Below are 19,576 nucleotides of genomic sequence, written 5' to 3'. Positions count from 1 at the left end.
GAAATGAAATTAGGTTTAACACTTTGGTGGAAGATTGAAGAAACAGGTGATAAAAGATTTCAAACTTTCAAAATTGAACTTATATCGCTTGCATTCTTACTCCTCTTTTTTCTTCTTCACAGCTGATGCACAATTTGGTAAGTTTTGCCAGGATATATTTCATTCGGAATATCTCGGAGAAGAGGGATAAATAATAAAAACAAAATTGCATTATTTGTACCTGTGTTCAAATAAATAATTATAGAAATAATCAAATGGTCGCTAACTGAGCATCTTTCACATTCTCATATCTTTCTTCCTTTCGTTCACGTTGAATTAATTAAATTCAATATTTATCAGTTATCGTATTTGTATATTTTTTATTTTATTACAGCACCGTTTACGCGGCGCAAACGCCTTCTAGGTCTATGTACACCATCGTGAGTATTGAAAAAATAAACCATATTTTTCCCTCGGGAGCACCGGACAATTTCCTCTTCAAGAATTTCTTTATTCCTCTCATCTTATCTTCTTCTTTTTTTTTTCTTTTATCCATCGGAGCAAAGTATTGTCTACGGTACGGTACTCCCGCTCGAAAATACAATTTTCATCAAATTTACACATGGAAAATGATCTGTACGTCGTTATTTTAATTCACTTCTAATCTTCTCTCTTTTACTCTCGCTTTTTCTCTAATATTTCTTAATTATCCGCAACAGACATATAACTCGCTTACTTTATTCATATAACTTCTGTGTCTGTTCTCTTGTTTTAATCTTTGGTTCAAACATCGAATAAATGCAACACAGATTGATACATCTGACGTTTATTCAATCTTTAAACCGAAACATTTTTGCCTAATTTGTACAAAGACAACGTCATTTTCTTAAGATCAGAATTTCAATCCTTTGAAAAACACAATATCCTGAAAAATAATATTAATTATTAGCCAAATTTAAGTGAAACAAATCTGACGATTTGGAAATTAAATAAAAATTAGTTTATTTAGAAACATTAATTTCGTGAGATAATCAATTCCATATTGAAACGAAGATAGTAGGAAGCATCAAAGCACAAAGGATTAAAACTCCATCCTCAAAAATTGTCGTTCTTCCTTTCTTCTTTTTTACCTCTACTTGGCACTTGGTACCTACTATCTCTTCCCTTCCGTTTATTTCTTCGATTCACAATTTTCCACCACGCAGCTGAAACACTGAGGACACTTGAAAAATATTCCAATCAAAACGTATTGATTCCAATAAGATTCCGTAAAAATTTTGTGAACTCGTTTACAGAAAATTGTTTACAAGCTCAATTTTCATCATCGCGACGTGTCCTTCGATGCTTCGTGACTTTCTTTCGTCAGAAACCCATTCGTTCTGAAATATCTTTATTTTTTTTGTGAAAACGAAACATCGTGTTAAACGAAACTATGCGATTAATTCTCACTGTCGATACAAAGTTTTATCGTTAATACGTGACAAAGATCATTTTTCGTTAACAAACGTTGATTTATTTTTCTTTCCTTTTCTGTCTCTTTTTTCTTCTTCATAAATATTCATACAATTTGTCAAACGAGAATTGCTTGAACTGTGGAAACAACTTTTGCAATATCGAAGCACTGACTTTTCTTCGTTGTAAACTGCCGAAGGACACCGTTACGAGGAAGGACAATTGAAGCAAGTACAAGAACAGGAAGGTAAAGATAAAGGACTCGATAAATTGGCTATATAATCTACCTTTCTCACGGCTCCTCGTCGAACAAAATTTCTCCGTATCCATGATATTTTCAAAATAGTGTATTCCATATAACTTGAGAAATTTCTGATGAAAAACGGGCAAAATTTATGTTCATAACAACATAGTATTTGATATAATCAATCATTCTTCCGTTTCTTCAAATATCTCCATAATTTCAAATATAAATAAATTTTCCGTAAAATTATTATTATCTTTGAAACGTTTATATTTTGTGACTAGTAAAAATTCCAGATATATGAAATACGCCAATCGAGAAATATCCTGTCAATATATTTAATACCATATGCCCATTCTACGGTGCCCTTATAAATATTGTCCAACATGGATTTCTATCGAAAATAACTCGTTATGTCCTTGTCTATATTATTCCTCGTATGTCGCAATCATTTAGTACAGCGTTCACTCTTTTTCACACACGCTATCTTTCTCTCTCTTAGAAATCTATAAACAATTGTTTTATTGCTAGCCTAGAGTCAATCACGGCATATGAATTTTATTTATAATAATAAATCACTTTGATATACACGCTGGTTAAATCTTCGTTTCTATATCTGTAAAGTATCTTTACAAAGGGACCGCTTGTTTTTCTCTTTCTCCCAATTTCTCTTTTTCATTTCTCCTTCTTCTTTTTTTCTGTATGCTTTCTTTTATATAGTTATATTATATATATATTTATATATATATATGTACATATGGATAAGAAAATTGAACTTGCTCGAGATTCGCATACGGGGACGTAAACTATATTTATATTCGGCAGGACATTTCAGGAGAAGTGAAAATTCTCTGCTATATACAGGGTGTCCCCTTCTGACATTTATCAATTACTTAACCTTTGAGAAACATAAGTAATGCGCTCGTCTGAGAATTCTTAACGCATAACTCGTAGGAAGATATATTTTCGAACATACAAATTCTTCTAACATTCGTAAAATCTGAGATAATATTTCCATAATTTACAAAACGTACATAATTTGAGCGAAAATGTTTGTGTAAATGAATATTAATTTACAAAGATATTTGTCTAGTTAAAGAAAACAAAATATGGTAAAAAAAGATATTTCCTTTTACACGTACTCAATTCTGGAATTGATAACAGGCTCGATCAAATCAAATTGTTCTTCAATCTCTCGTAGCCTACAGATTAGATAAAATTAATTATTTAAAAGATTTAAATAATCTAAGATCCGAACGATCTGCTTTGTTCACATCTGATTCTTAAAACAGCATGTTTTCTTTATTGTGATTAGCCAGTTTCATAAATTTATTTGGATATCATCAGGAAAGTGTAAGAACCGTAACTGTAGATTGGGCAGGATCGATCAATACTAATAATTAATACGAAACGATGTTGAATACTAAATTTGGATACAACAATCTTTCATATCTTTGTAAATAACATGCAGTAATAAATACTCAAATACAAACGCATACATTTTCGCTTAAAATCGTGAAAGATAAGATTGAACAAAAACTACCAAACATATAAAAGAATTATATTTCCATGGCATTTGAAGACTACACAAAAAAGATATGACTTTACTTTTATTGATTTCCTCATTTTTTTATCAGTCGATAACTAAAAAGAAATTTTTTGATATGGACGAACTAAAAAAGGGCGTAATCTGATAGATTTGAAGAGATATAAACTCTATGTTAATTTAATTTAATTAATAATAGTCTATACTAACTAACTAACTAACGTTATTAATACTTTTATACACTCAAGATGGTGAGAAATCCATATACTTAATCTCAAAGTCAAATGCACAAAGATAGCTTTGATGTAGAATTAGATGTCAAGAAATTGAATTTCAAAATTGCTCCTCTATAAAAAAAAACGAGAAATATCTTACCATATTTTTCGCCTGTGAGCTTCATTCTTTATCTCTACTTTCTACTGATCAAGCAACCAAAAAGAAATTAAAAGGTAGATACAACAAAGATACCAAATTGTTAAAGATCATCTCATAAAGACATTCCTTCACCCAATGTTTCAAAAACTCGAGGAGCGCCAATTAACTCGACGACAATTCCAGGCTGTGCACCACGATATCATATTTGAGAAAGAACGGTCGAAAACGTGGAGCACAGCGGAGCAGGACCGACTAATTCAACAGCAGCCAGTCAGCCAGCCTTTCAGGACACCCTGTACCAGTCGCGGCTAAAATTAAATCTACAGTTTCAGTAACCTTCATTTGCCCATTCCCACCAGCGCCTCGTCCATCAACTCGTCATCGGTGATGCACGGCGAAGCGGAGTGAGGCGAGGGCGGGATGACCCTCGGCGAGGGTGCAGGACTTTTCACGATGTGCACACTCACGGAAGGACTCGCTGGAAAGGCAGGCGGTGGAGGTGGTGGCGTATTCCTGCGAACCGAAGCTGCCTGGGTCATGGCCCGCTCGGGGATACTGGTGAAGTTCAGGCTCTTAGCTACCTCCTTCGGCGTAGAAAAGTCCAGAAGCATTTCAGCAGCTTCTTGAGACGTCGTTGTGGGTATCTCGGTGCCAGGAGGCTTCATCGTACTCGAGGAACCCTCCGAAGACACCGTTGTTCCCAATGAAGACGAAGAGGAAGATCCTCCGGAAGACGGAACTTGCGGTGTTTGTATTTGTTGCTGCTGAGACTGTTGTGATTGTGACGTTTGTTGTTGAGATTGTTGCTGTTGCGGCGGAGGTGGCTGAGGCTGTTGCTGCTGCTGAGACTGCTGCGATGGTTGTTGCTTCTTCTCGTCAGATTTGTACTTTGTCATCGTAACGTCCACTGGCTTGATACTTAGATTCAAGCTTTCTGAGGTTCCGCTACCGGAACTCGTTGTAGCTGTACCGTTGCCGCTAGTTATCGTGCCTGTCGTCATCATCGTGGGGTAGACGGATTTACTATTAGGCTGTGAATCAGATGCTTTGGATAGAACGGCCATTACCGGACCACTAGTATCGTCTTTACCAACAACAGTGGAATTTAAACTGCTACTCAGAAATTGCGTGCTAGTCCTACTCATCGGTGGCTCCTTGTCGCGGGATTCGTTCTCGGTTGACTGCATCGAGAGATTCGTAGGAACGTCCAAATCGTGCGAGCTTCCACTAGATAAACTAGGAAGTAGAAGGTTACTGGTGCTGTCCGTACCGAGATTTATTACCGAGGCAGCGCTTGTCATGGAAAGATTGTCAGGTTTCGTTTGTACATGGTCTCTTCTACCCTGGCTCGATTGATCCTCTGAAGCTGTCTTAGAAGCGGTGCTCGACGTGTTCGATAAAGTTTGTAGTTTCCCCTGTTCCGACGTCTGTTTTGTGGCAAGATTGTCCAACGTTTTCCCACTATCGGGAAGCATGGATAGTTTCTCTGATTTCTTGTCGCTAGAGTCTGCGTTAGCTCTAGCGGACAATTTGGGTATTTGAAATTTAGTATCCAGCTGTTTCATGAGACCTTCGACGACTAACTGCGGCGGTAAATTGGGTAAATTCGATAAATTCGACATGGAAGCGTGAGCAGCCAGCAGCTTGAACGCTCTTTCGCTCTCGCTCTCCTCTCGTAATCCCGACGGACTTGATTTTCTAGTATCCCCGATTCCTTTTGAGGGAAATATACTTTTGTCGCTAGACTTTGATAATCGGGATTTATCACGATTTCGACTGAGATCCGTCACACCGGAACTTGCTGTTTTCGGAGAACTCGAAGAAGATTTAGATGACATCACATTTTTAGAAAGTAATCCACTACTACCGCTACTCCCAACACTGATTCCTCCAGCTCCGTTACCGCTTCCAGAATTCGACCCAGAAATAGACTTCAAGGCAGACAACATCTTTTGTCCTATGAGATTTGCTTTGTTTCCACTACTACCGCCAGAACCGGAAGAGGAGGATCCAGATAGCTTTGGGGATGTTTGAGACGGTGGTTTCTTTGATGCAGGACCGGAACTTACCCCTGGCTTCAAACCAGTGTGCGTTTTCGGAGAACCATTACCTGATATGGCTGTCGACGATGTGGACGAACTCGAAGACGTTCCAGTAGCGACAGACGTCGAGGAAGAAGACAATTTAAGATTCGTACCAGACTTGGAATCTTTCGTGCGAGTTTTATTAATTGTTATCTTCATTCCATCGGAACTATGCTTTACCATATACTCTGCAGGATTTTTCGTATCCATAGATGAATTTTTACTAATACACTTTCCTTCTACGGTCTTATTCGAGGAGCTTCCAACATTTCTTTCTTTCTGACCGCCTGAATTACCACTTCCACTAGTTGCTGACTTCGTCCCACCGTTGCCACCATCATCCGTACAATGCTGAGCGTTCTTCAGCTTATCGATAACGGCACTCAACGAGCCCTTTCTATTTCTCGCTTGTTGAGCGATGGCTGACTTTCCAAGTTCAGAATTGCCCGATGGTGGTGTACTGCCTCCACTGCTAGGCAAAGTAGATTGCGTTTCCCCGCTAGGAATTAATTCCAGTTGTTTTAACTTACCACTGGAAGACTTCGTCTTCGGACTCTGATGACCACTCGATCCACCGAAGGCTAAAGACGATGTTTTTCTCTCCTTCTCTCGATTGGAGTCTTTGCTCGACGACGACGAAGATTTTATTTTTGATTGTCCAGAATCAGTGGTTTTACTGGATGGTGAATTCGCCGCAGATTTCAGCGCAGACATACTCGGTTTACCAGTGCTCGCTGAACTGCCGTGCTTTGGTGACGAAGTGCCGTGTTTCGGACTCACACTCGCAGGTACTGGCGTATGTTTGGGACTACTGCTGTAGACCGGAGAGTGCTTTGGACTTTGCACTGGCTTGTTTGTTGACTGTTTCAATGTAGGACTGGACTTACCTACGAGAGCAAGTGGACTGGTGTGCGTCGGAGACGGACTAAATTTTCGCAATGTCGCGGCAGGTGATGACGGTCGTGAACTCAAATTTGGCGGCGATTCAGTCGGTTTTATGCTCACTGAAACTGGTTTCGACAAAGGATCTTGTTTAGATGGTATTTTATCCGGCGGCGGTCCCATAGGGCTGTCCTCCCTCTTACGCTTACGTCTTTTTTCCAACTTCCCCTTATCCTCTGTCGACTTGCCCTTGGAACTTTTTCGTTCTCTACGTTCATCCGTCAAACTTTTCGACTGTGTCGGCCCAGCTATTGGGGTTATAGTAATAGAGCTCGGTAAAGTGGTTTGCGGTGACGATGCTATTGGTATTATTTCAATGCCTGGCCTCCTTTCCAAACCCATCCCCGTAAGTACAGAGTTATAGTTCGTAGTCTGACCCAAACTACTGCTTGAAATTGGCGTTATACTTACGGATGGCGGCACCAGACTTTTGTTCTCTTCAAAAATAATAGGACTCTTTTTCTCCTCTCTCTTCCTCGATTTGCGATCGCGTTTGATCAATTCTTCCACATCTTGTAAATCGTGAACTTCCGTTATCTCGCTCTCGTTGTCAATATCATAATCGGAGCTCTTATCCGTTCCTAAAATATCCGTTGGATCCAAATTAGAAAAATCCAAACCACTGGTTAAGCTCGTAGCTGATGTTGGCGTAGACGTTCTTGTCTCGTTTAAATTTTCTCTACCACCGGTTGGTGTACCTAGGGGCGTAGAATCTGAACTAGAACTTTCCAATAATATTTCAGCACTCTCGTCTCCCTTTCTTTTGGGACTTCGCCAAATACCATCCGCGGTTTTTCTTTTACGTGTTTTTTTTGTACGTTCATTCATTGGATTGGTCATAGAGTTTTTTGCCTGTCCAAGTAACGCTCCCAATTGTAATGGATTTAACATAGCAGTAGTCGCGGTATCGGATTGGCCGGAATACGACGGAAACCCGATACTATTCTCCGTTCCGGCATCTAAAAAAGACTGCTGTTGTTGCTGTTGCTGTTGTTGCTGCTGCTGTTGCGACAACTGTTGCCTGCCCATTGTTCCATTTCCATTATTCAACCCAGGTTCCTGTTTGATTTTTGTTTCTCCATTAGTGAAGTCGGGCATCCCGGAACCATTCTGACTGTTTTGATCTTTTCCGGAACCGAGATTTACATTATAGCTTCCATTTCCGCTATTCAGATTGTTCATCGTACTTAAAGAGTCACGACTCTCCCACGACTTCATGAGAATTCTCATTGTCAGAGGTATACTTAAACACTTCTGCAAAACTTTTCCCGTCAGATCTGACGTTTGTTCCGTGTTCGTTATACTTATGCCATACAATTTGCACTTGAGCGCAGAGATATCCGTCAAATCCAATTCTGCTGTTGCCATTGTCTCCTCGAAAGGATGCTCCAAACTTACCGATATGTGTTGCCATGATAAAGCGCTTACTTCGAATATAGTTGCATGTTCTGGATCTTGCCGAGCCATAGGTCTAACGCAACTAGCGATTAACGTATTAAAGAGCGCTTGTTGACGCAAGTATACCAAGATTTGTGGGACATGCGCCGGATGAGTGAAAGGAATACTACACACTAACACACCTTCCATATTTTTGTTCTCTGTCATGAAATAACAGTGCTGTTGATCCGGTAATGTCTGTAATAGAAAGTAACGTTTAAAATATCATAAGATTTTAATTATCAAATATCACATAAAATGTTTCACATACAACATAAAGTCCTCTGTTATTCCGACAATCCTGTTGTCCTTCACTGGCATGCTGAATAATTAAACTAAGTAATGGATGGGGAGCAGATATGTCTCCACATTCTAATTCTGTTACTTTCTGTATCCTACGCACTAGTTCCATGCACATCGGCATTTTCTTGGCGAGCTTCAATACAAAGCAAGCGGGTAATACCGACGAATTTGTACCAGTTAATGGAGCATATGATGGAGTACTACAAAATATTAGTTATCAATTAGAAATTGATCATTAAGACCAATGCAATGTATGTATTTCGTAAAAAACTACAAACCTTTTTCCTGTAGGACTTCTATTTACAGTTATGATACTAGATGTAGGCAACTTGTGAGCAGTCGAACCTTCCATACAAACAGTAACGGAATGACCAATCTTTCGCTTGATAACTACCTCCGAATTCAATGCATCACAGGTACGATTCTCCTGATCTATTAAATCGTAAGGAGAAACAAAGTATGTTAGCTTCATAGCATGACCACCTCTTCTTCGTTCAAGGATTCCTGGAATAAAAAATCATTGTCTTACCATGGAAATTTGTATCTCCTTAATCTTATAAAAATAAATATGATTTGACACTAACCAACTGGGCTTTTATGAACAAGATTAAAAGGTTCTTTTATAAATGTTTGCAATTGAGCTAAGATACCCAGATCAGCCTCCAGTGACTGTAAAGCACTAAATGCTTTACATTTTACCTTCTTATCAGCATTTAATTGATATATTGAAGCTAAACCTTCTAATTGTACTGTAAAATCAAGGAAATCTCCTCTTGACAAACAAGACACCAATACATCACAGCTCTGCAAAAATTTCATTAAGAATTATTATATAATAAAATATATTTAAAACATTATTTTCTTACAAAAACTAATAATCCATACTTGCTGTTCGTTTTTCCCTTCGTGATGAATTTTAACATCTTTAACTACACCTGATGGCTCCAAAAGAACTTCCAAAAAGAACATATCAGAGGAGATAAACAATTCTGTGCCTGGTGGACCAGACATCATAAACTTTAAACTGTAACGCAATTACAATACAAATGTTGACCAAATTATCTAATTTAAGTTTTCTTAAAATAGATTGTTCACAAATATTTACCCTAATTGTCTAGTTAAACTCTCCAAACGTTCTACCATGGATTGTAAAGACGTTACTTTAATGGAATGTTGCAAAGTATCCAAACATTTTTGTAGTTGGCTTTTCTCGGCACTATCAATTGCAAACCTTTTGTCCTATTAAAAATAATAAAAAATATTAATGTTTACCCAAATACAATTTGTCAAAATATTACAAGTCACTTACCAACATAGCCATTCGTAAATTTTTGGCGGTTTCCACCAAGGGTTTGAATGTAGAAGCTTTGGAACGTAATTTTTCCATAAGCAATTCCATCTGCCACTCTTTTCCCTTATCCATCCCTGAACCACCAGTGGCAGAAGGTTGCCCACCTAAATTATAAAATTTATCCAATAAATTGTGTAATTCGTCATAAAATACGAAATAAATATTAAATGAATAGCAAATAAAAAAAAACTAGTTTCAATAAATAAGGTGAACAAATTTCCATAATCGTATGTAGTTATATCATTGAAAGAGTAATTAACTTTTTGTATATGTATGAATAAATACAAGACGACGCTTTAATAAACGTTCAAATTTTTAAAAATGATTTCTATACAAATATTTTATTAGACGGATTAAAATATTTAATTTATTTCGAAATAAAATAAAATTTCATAAATTACATTGAATAAATTGTAAATTACACTCACTGAGGGGCTTTTGTCCGTTCGCAACATCCATGTATTCCGTGGTGAATCACACGGATGTTTTATCTACGCGTATATCGATATACGTTTACTATTGTAATATCACAAAAACATTATTATACGCTACATTGTGATAGGAGCTGTTATTTTCACCTAACCCACGTTTGATCGCTTACCTGCTCCTAACCTTCACGCACAATATACTAACTATACTTAGAAGCCATACGTTTCTTCGTATAGGCGTTTTCATCACGATCGTACACACCGTGGTTTTCATCCACAGTATGCCTCAAGAGGGGGAATACTATAACGGTTTATTAAGTTTCATTCTTTTACGCCCTCTCTAGTTACATTTAGCAAATGAATGTTCATTAAAATATTTCATACTTTATTCATAACAAATAATTAATTATGTTTTTGGAAAAAATTTTGTTTCCTAATTTGATATGAATGTAATATAATAATACATCGTATAATTAAAACGTTAAAACATCGTAAAATGAAATACATTTCTATATAAATTATTATACTCATGTAATATTATGTATATCTAGAATCATAACAAGACAAATATATTGACAAGTAATGAAAAATATTTCATTTATAATTCAAACGATATTGCAGATAATATGTATTTTCAAACTGTAACGTTTTAATGCGTTTGAGAACGATATCGAAGCGTTGAACGAAGCGACATCTTCTGGTGTATCTAAGAAAGCAAAAAAATATCCCTAGTTAATGCAGGTAGATATGTAAATGTACACTCGAAATATGTACATATGCATTGACAAGTAATTAAAACAAACTGAGTCTAATTACCATAAAATTTCTATTAAATTCTACAAATTTAAATCAGTACCAGAGAATACTAATTACTGTAGGATTATATATTGAAAGTACAATATAAAATAATGTTAATACTAAAAATTAAAATTAAATAATTAATTGAGTAAAATGTCCTTTCTAAAACATATTTTGTCTTCTCTTTATTGTATGTAAATGTTTAATAACATTTAAATAAAAAATCTGCTACGTAGATATTAATTTATTTTTGAAGGTTAGGAAAAAGAAAGGAGGAAATCTGAGAAAGGACATTGGTTGCAGTTTAATAACTTCAATGAACATTGAAAATATTCTTTATTAATGGACATTCCTTCTTCTTGAACTTCGGCTAAAACTGATTCTAAAAAGCTGTATTTCAACATTTTTCCTAAAATTTCTTCTATAAAACCTTTAAACGCTAGTTAAAGTACTTTTTTTACCACTAAAAAAATTAGGTACTCTTGCGATCGATATTTCTACGTATATGACAAAATTTCCACGTCTACCTTTTATTAATTACCCTAATACTTTATGGCATCTTACCCATAAATCTCTGTTACCAGCAAGCAGATTTTAATTAATACTGATGATAGCTTTCAATCCAACGAGAAAACAAGTTTCTTTTTAAGAAAAATTACGAAATTACTATATGCATCATTTTTACTCTAATTGAAAAATAATCTGATTAAAAAATCAATTCCAATCTTGTATGATACCAGTCAATCTTAAATCTCTCAATATTATTATATTAGGAACTAATTTAATGGATCGACTGTCACCAATTCAAAATTGATCTTTCCTTCTTTCAATTTTTTACAAATTCTTCTAATGTAACCTTTAACTGATCTATACCAACTTTCATCCTACTCACAGACTCGAACTCTCAAACTTACAAAGTTATACCTACTTAAAGAAAAAACAAATATTTGCCTATCTAACTGTAAAGCACCAATTAAACAAGTGCACAGTCTTATTTAGGAAAGTCTTTAGAATCATTCATGGACTGGCCCTTTTTCCGTGGTAACTGCAACGTGATGGGTTGAACATCCTGGACTTTCCTGGGCCCCTGATTCGAGCTACGAAACGTGATCTTTAAATTGGGCACATGCTGTTCGGCCGCCCAATCGAAATTAAAAATTGGAGTTTCCGGATGTAGCTCGGAGTCTGGAGTGTCGACCGGCGTAGTTGGCGTCGCTACGTATGGGCTAAGTTCCTGGTGAACGACATCCGGTACCCTTTGCAAAGTGTCCGACCAAACTGGACTCGAATTCCAATGTTCCATGGGTAACTCCGACGGATCTGCTGTCGATCCTGTCGTCGTGGATAACGCTTTACCCGGAAGTCGTTTATGGCTGCTATTCCTCTCGTTACAACAGTACTCCTTATCTAAGTCCGTGATATAGTACTTGGGCGACAACGTGTCCATACTGTATTGGCTGTGACATTGCATAAATTTTGCGCGATAACCGCTCAAATTTAATGAATTTTTATGATGCGCTTTGTACCTATCGGTGAATTGACCAAGCGCATAGTGACCATGTTGAATATTCATGTGTACGTTCCTATTCTCATGCTCGCTACTACTGATCGACATATCAACCGGTTCTGCATCCTCTCGTGGATTTCTAGTTGCGTAATCCTTTAACTGTGTCTTCGACGAATTGTGCGGATCCTGGTCTGAATTTCGTATATCAGGAGAATGTTGCGTGTCGTTGTTATGTGCGTGGGATAAGGAACGACTGTAATCTTGTTGCTGATTACTTTGGCTCCCGGTAGCATATGGCACACCGCGGTTCTGACTCCCGGAGCAGATGGTGTAAGTAAATTTAGTTTGGGATGAATACTGGTACAGCCAGGAACTTGAACGCATGACTTCCGCCTCCCTGTCACTGTAATAGTGCATTACACCGAACACGCTTTTTGTTATAACCGTTACCACCTTTATTTAACTAATAATTACTAAAATAATTATTAATAATTACCCTCGTATTATCTATTTAATTTATAAGAAAAGTATGGATATATTTTGTACATGATCTTGAACATTCTATTTAGCGGATACGAAATTCATTACTCTCCAATATGAAAAGAAGAAAGCGAGAAATATTCGGAAATGAAAATTAGATATATGGGAACGCACCTCAGAACTTGATTCGTGCACACAATGATAGGATGTTGACATTCTTCGGAAGTATCTTTGACTTGTAAAACGCAGTGCACCCAGAACCACCGTCCGGAACGGCTTTGCAGTCTCAACAATGCAGTTGCTGACCGTTCTTGATCAGATTGAATAACTGAAACAACCGTGGATGATATCGAAACTTTCAAATGTTTTAAATATTAAGACGTATCGTTTCATTTTTAAATGAGTCTCTATTTCATATTTTTGAAATTGAAGAAAAACATAGTAAAATGTATTTACATTTGTTTTCGATTAAAGATAAACTGGAAAGTTGAACTATTTTAAATTTCTATGAACGTACCAGTCTGATGTTTGCAATATGCTGTTCGTATCGAATCCCAGTGTAATAAATTATACCATGACATATTTACTAATTCGTTACGGGTGTATTCCAAATGGCTTTCAGCACTGAAAATTCAACAAAATCATTCAACAAAAATGTATTCTACTTTCCAAGATCATTGGAATCTTTTATATTTTTCAAACAAAGAAATAAAAATGTTACGTTTTATCGATATGAAGGTATTTCATATCCATAGAGTGAATGGTGGTGAAAATATTTGTCGCGCCCTGCACGATACTTTCTCTAGTTTCTGGCAAAACAACGGGTGTACAGGAAGCAAGGAAAACAAACTCATTTCGATTACAAACAGGAACGAAAGGTAAAAAATGGCCTTCAACTAAAACCACCTATAAAAAATAACGATAAAACTAAACGCACAAATAATATACTATACACTGCCAAAAAGATAACATTAGGAAACAAAAAATAAACATTCAGAATATATAATTGCAAGCATAACGTGAAATAAAATTAAAACAAGAATTTCTTATTCGACGTTAAGGAAGGGACAAAGAGAAGTTTATTGAATTTAAAAAAAAATATATTATTATTTCGACTAAATACAAAACTTACTTTTTGATCACCGAAACGAAGTTGCCTCCGAGAATTCCTGGATACGTTGATCCGACAAAGAAACAATCTTCTATCGCTTGGAATTGGACTATTTCTAGATAATTGATTTTGTACAACCATGTGATCTTGCTTGTCTATTACGTCGTAAACACTATCCCCGTGGATAAGCAAATCCTCCTAAAATACATTGTGCAATGTAGAACATTGAATTAAATTTAATTTCTCTGACAAATTATGTACGTATATTATATGTAGTATCACATCTTTCGTTTTGTCATAAACAACGAAACATTTAGAAGCAATTATTTTATGTTTGTCTTAGTGAATTCTTAATATGTTCGATTACCATAATTGTTGTGTCTTTGCAATTACTTTACCATAGAGTGTCCAAGATATTCTGCCGCATTTTCCGATATATACAACAGTTTCCCTTGCTGGGTCATCATCATTATAAATCCGGACATGGCCTGAAAAATTGCATGCATTGTATGGCCAACATTTGTACCGCAGCAACTAACGGTCAAAAATACAATGCGATATCATGATAAACAATATTACTTTTGAAAATCCAATGTTAGGGGTCGGGATATTCGAAGAGTCGGACGGACAGTTTTTCAAGGCTGAAACAAAAAAATACAATCAATGTATTATTCAACGTTCAGTAATTAATTAAAGATCTGAGGATGGTCTCATCCAATATATTTTTTTAATTTTCGTACGAAATGTTAGATTTAGGAAAATAGATCGATCAAGGATTAAGATAAAAACAGTTTTCATTTCGTTATTGACATTTTTATAATTAACATCAGTTATGGATCACTCTGTAATAAATCTACAAATGTTAATGGTACATAAATGCATGTTCGTGAATTAAAATTGAAGTTACTCGCGTAACATCATCAAAATTGATGGATTAGAAACGTTTATGACTGTTATACAATACGTTATAAAACTTAAGCTTCGCGTATGATAACATAAAGTTATTACGATGTTCAAAAATGGTGTATGAAAGCAACGTCTGTATTGCTAGGATCTTATCGTTACCGTTGCTTTTATTATTCATAAACATTCCAGCTTAAAACTTTTCCAGATAAGATCCTGTTTATCTCAATAACTATAAAATAGCTTTATGGATAACATCTAGTATGTAAACATAGGATAACGAGAAAAATAATAAATATAAATTAAGTGATAAAGCTTCGATAACGTCGTCGATATAAATAGTTCGATTAAAGTAATTAGAATAGCGCGTTGTTTCAAAATTCCTTTGTCTAAAAGATTTCGGTACCGAAAGCTTTCAGAGTTTAACTCTATCCGTAATTTCTTCAAATTGAATACATATGTGCTACTTTTCCTCGGGATCGCTCAACCAAGATATAACCAAAGCGATATTTCTCAAAGCACATCGAGTTTGATGGAAATATAATCAAATCCCCTCCCCTCTATCGAAATCTTCCTTCGTCCGCCATGAAAAAGGGGCATAAGCGATTGAAATGCAAGGAAACCAAAGAGTAACGACAGAAAATTCGTTGGGTCTGCGCGTTTTCCATGATTGTCCCGGGGAAAGAGACCTAGGGAAAGAAAAAAGGAGCGAGAAAGAGGAGAGGGAAAGAAGCGTATGCTAATGCAGTACGGGTACGTTTACAAACGGCGCTACACGGGACTATAGTATCGAATACTGTGAAACAATGAGTATGTAGGAGAGAAAGAAAGAACGACGGAGAGTGGAGAGACGATACAGAGGGAGTATGGGTTACAGGAGCGTGAGAGTGTTGTTGCAAAGGCCGACAGGTCAGCGGATCACCCGGAACTCGCGCTTAGACTCCGCTGAGTTTGAATGTACGCCGATCTTACCTTCTTGCCTTACCTACCTCCCTACCTTTTACCTATATATTACTCTCTACGCTTGCACAACGGAGATGCCCGAAGTTTTTGATGCTCGAACGACCGTTTAATATTCTTGTCAAACGATCGATCCTTATTCCTACGAAACGTTCGATCGACATTAGGATTATTAAAATACCAGTAACTTCCCTGTTAGAAATTATAAATACTTATCATTATTCACCAAGAATGTTCGTGGAAGTATTTCTGAATACATTGAAGCGATATTTAAGCGGAGATTTGCTTCGCCCTGTGGATATCGTAGCTAGACTGCGGATCTTTACGTGTTTATGGAAAATTTGAAAGTACAAAAATGTTCAGAATGTATATAATATGTAAAATTATGTGATACTCAAAGAATTAATATTAAAAAGCTCGTTTATGTTCTACTTCCTTCATTGTGTCTATGGAGATATGTATTTTTCTATAAATATTCGCAGTCTAGTTGGAACGAATACTTAGGTTGGATATTTTCTATACTTCTCCGTATTATGTGCCTTCTGTATATTTTTGCATCTTTAAATTTCCGTTTGAAATGTATTTGAATTGTCGATAATGTAATTTTGTTGTTTCGGTTCAAGAGATCGTTGGACCATACATGTTTACGATATTATGAGTGAAACAAGAGTTGCAAATAGAACAGAATTTTTTAAAGTATAATAGACGAAAAGCAAGATTCGGTAATGTGCAAGAGTTTGTACGATCCGAGTTTGAGAAGTCGAAGTCTAGACAAACAAACAGAGAACCTCGAAAACTTTCTATGTTAATCCACTTTTGTAACTTGATAACATATCGATAGTTTTTTACTTCTTCTATTTTTAACACTGTACATTGTCAAGGAATTGTCTCAAAAGTAATGAAAAAGTGGTATAACTGTGAAATTATGGAGACGCAAAGGGTGAACAATTATTTAGATAATACAGAACTTGACTCGTGAAATTACTTATATGTCATGTCGAACGATGTAACTTTATGAACAATGTAGTTATAATTTAGTGGCCTGAGTCGTTAATAATTCATTTTAAAGATCATTTTGTTATGGACATTAATGTATAACATACCACTGCATTAACTTGTCTGTTTCGTGGTATTAGATCAACATATTCGTACATTTATTATTCGAGCATTAAAAGTTGAAAATAATCAGTATCGCTGATCCTATAATATTTATATTTTTAAAAACAACTGCAATAATCGATAATGCTATTTTGGTCACTACGATTATCTACCACTTACCACCTTGAAATAACTAATACAGTTACTGATATTTTGATATTGGTTTTTGCGGTGACGTACAAGTCTACTGGAAGACGGAGAATGTAAAAATTAAAACGACAAGCGTCTCGCCATGAAACAAAGGCATAGCGTTCACCGTGCAGCAAGTATGCGCAAAAGCATTCGCAATTTTTTATCTTTGCATCTCAACAGTTTTTCATATCTATTATAAAGTCAGTTATTTTATGCACAACGAAATTCTTTGTAGTATTAGGGAAATTAACAATTAATATATTATATATTCATGAATAACAACCGTTGTCTATGCACAATGAAAATTATTACAACATCTAGTGTTTCTTTGTCATATTCTAAAAATTTCGCTTTATTCATTTAATTATGAAAAACAATACAGTATTTTCTTACGCAGATTGTACACTGAAATCTATGTTTCGTAAACTGATGATGATTTATAACGATTTATAAAGCATTTAAGAATGCTATACATAGCGAAGATCCATAAAATCCTCACTTTTGATTTTACATTTAGATTTTAACTTCGTAAGTTATAGATATAGATAATTCTTCGACAAAGTTTTCTACGATGTATTATTATAAAGTAAAAGTGTAATTACTTAGGATCGAGAATACAGTATTAGTCGTTTCTTTACAAATTACTAAGTTGTAGAATCAGGGAAGCGACTGTGGGCCAGTTAAATATTTAATTTTAGGCTTTCGGATACAAGAACCGCTGAAAATCGATGAAACAACATACGTACGCGATAATCAGAAACGAACCATGTGCCTCTTCTCCGACTCGCATCGCGTGTATTCAACAAATTATTAAACTAAACAAACCAGTCAGTCTATGAAAAGCATTTCTTTCTACTTCTAATTGTACTTCGCAACTTTCTCGTGCCGATGGTCGTAGATTTTTTTAAAGCATGGTAATTACATAGCTTACTCGTATCTATCCAGAAATATTTATGCAAAATGTAACTGTATCTATATCAAACGACTCCTTTTCTATCGAATTTTATATAAATAATAGTAACAAAATCAAAATATCGAAATTATGTTAAAGTAAGCGAGTAATATTTGTTTTCGCGGTATAGAGTTTTCCGGAATCAAACATGGCGGTTGCCGAGTACCGTTTAAAAAAAAATCACTCGAATACCACAAAAACATAGTCACTCGCGTAATAACCATGGTCTTTTACGCATTAACCGAATACCAAGATGATCGACTCGATGAGAACAAACGTAACGCGCGATCACGATAAGGATATCGTTAACGTATATACCTAAAAATCTTCCGGTTTCCAAATTTTTCCGACTCTTTAGTTAAACAACTCAATTAAATTTATCCTTTGATGCTTACCTTGTTGAAAGTAATTGGCTTTTCGAAGAAATACGCAGACCAAGGCCATAAGCTGTAACTGGGAAAGCCTCTGACGAGTCGAGGGCGGTAATGGCAGTAAATCACGTAAGTTGGCGATTTCGGCATTTATCAGGTCCCTTCGAAGTTTGCTGGCACCTTTCGTTGATTTGCTCGCATCTATCCTTCAAGCACACTCAGATGTTACCGATACGCTATACTTTGCCGGACGGTTGAATCTACTTACGAAATTGACGCGCGTTCAACGGACATTTCTACTACTTCTAACCGATTCCTTGCAGATAACAGAACATACGCACACAATGCATACATATATATATATGTAAGAATTGTTTACATTCATGCAAATGGATACTAACATTAATCTCTACAAACTTACATTAATTATTAAAGATACGTAAAGATATGCTCGAGCGACTGTTTTTATATCACTGACGGAAAATTAAACCATTATAAAATAAAATATAATACAATACTATATAGGAGAAGGATAACAGTTAATCCCTCATCGTTTCGATCGAAAAAAAAAGGTACATCGAAATTTAAATTTCTGCGAACTGATCGAATACAATCTACAGTGTGACGAATGCCACTGTCGAAGGCGCTAAAGGGGTAGGAATCAGAATCGACGGTCAATGGTCGAGAGATAAGCGAATGCGTTAAATGTATCGTTCGCCACGTCGATCACGTGACCGAGCATTACTTACCGATTGAACATATTTCGGTAACCAGGAGGACATTAGTAGCGGATCACTTGTAGACGACGAACGAGACATCCGGGTCGGCAGGTTCTCGCAAAACTGCAGCTACGATCTAACATCCGGGTCATAACGCGCTACTACACTGAACACGTGGATACTGGCAGAGGCTGGTTCTCCTACCTTCTCACCTCCGCAGCCCCCCTTTTTCTCCTTTGCCGCCACCACCACCGCCACCCACCTTTACCTCCCTTTCCATCTACCTCGAGCTCAGGCCATCCTCTTCCAACACGCAAATGGTATGATATTTTCTTCCCTGTTTC

The 19,576-nt window shown here is 36.2% G+C and overlaps 2 protein-coding genes across 4 annotated transcripts; both read right to left on the bottom strand.

Annotated features, from left to right (window-relative positions):
• Positions 1 to 205: 205 nt before the first annotated feature.
• MED1 (Mediator complex subunit 1) lies at positions 206 to 10,408 on the bottom strand. Of its 2 annotated transcripts, XM_033350492.2 has the most exons (9): positions 10,142 to 10,408; positions 9,672 to 9,817; positions 9,468 to 9,601; positions 9,248 to 9,386; positions 8,947 to 9,166; positions 8,641 to 8,866; positions 8,331 to 8,562; positions 4,064 to 8,257; positions 206 to 3,904 (listed from the first exon to the last, which is right to left on the bottom strand). In XM_033350492.2, the coding sequence occupies exons 1-9, from the start codon at positions 10,170 to 10,172 to the stop codon at positions 3,854 to 3,856; spliced, it is 5,373 nt and encodes a 1,790-aa protein (XP_033206383.2). In that variant the 5' UTR covers positions 10,173 to 10,408; the 3' UTR covers positions 206 to 3,853. The 2 variants fall into 2 exon arrangements, with proteins under 2 accessions (XP_033206383.2, XP_076473756.1); XM_076617641.1 differs by having other exon boundaries at positions 206 to 8,257.
• An 881-nt stretch (positions 10,409 to 11,289) lies between these two features.
• dysf (neuronal PAS domain protein dysfusion) lies at positions 11,290 to 19,461 on the bottom strand. Of its 2 annotated transcripts, none has more exons than XM_033350794.2 (9): positions 19,263 to 19,461; positions 18,538 to 18,719; positions 14,617 to 14,678; positions 14,436 to 14,525; positions 14,059 to 14,235; positions 13,648 to 13,832; positions 13,444 to 13,550; positions 13,101 to 13,254; positions 11,290 to 12,849 (listed from the first exon to the last, which is right to left on the bottom strand). In XM_033350794.2, exons 1-9 carry the CDS (start codon positions 19,271 to 19,273, stop codon positions 11,931 to 11,933), a joined length of 1,887 nt encoding a protein of 628 aa, XP_033206685.1. In that variant the 5' UTR covers positions 19,274 to 19,461; the 3' UTR covers positions 11,290 to 11,930. The 2 variants fall into 2 exon arrangements, with proteins under 2 accessions (XP_033206685.1, XP_033206686.1); XM_033350795.2 differs by having other exon boundaries at positions 18,538 to 18,714; positions 19,263 to 19,460.
• Positions 19,462 to 19,576: the final 115 nt, after the last annotated feature.

This window comes from Bombus vancouverensis, chromosome 4, assembly GCF_051014615.1.
Source record: "Bombus vancouverensis nearcticus chromosome 4, iyBomVanc1_principal, whole genome shotgun sequence".
NCBI lineage: Eukaryota > Metazoa > Arthropoda > Insecta > Hymenoptera > Apidae > Bombus > Bombus vancouverensis.
Note: the sequence above shows the minus strand (reverse complement) of the source record. Positions and strands in the feature narration are given on the sequence as shown.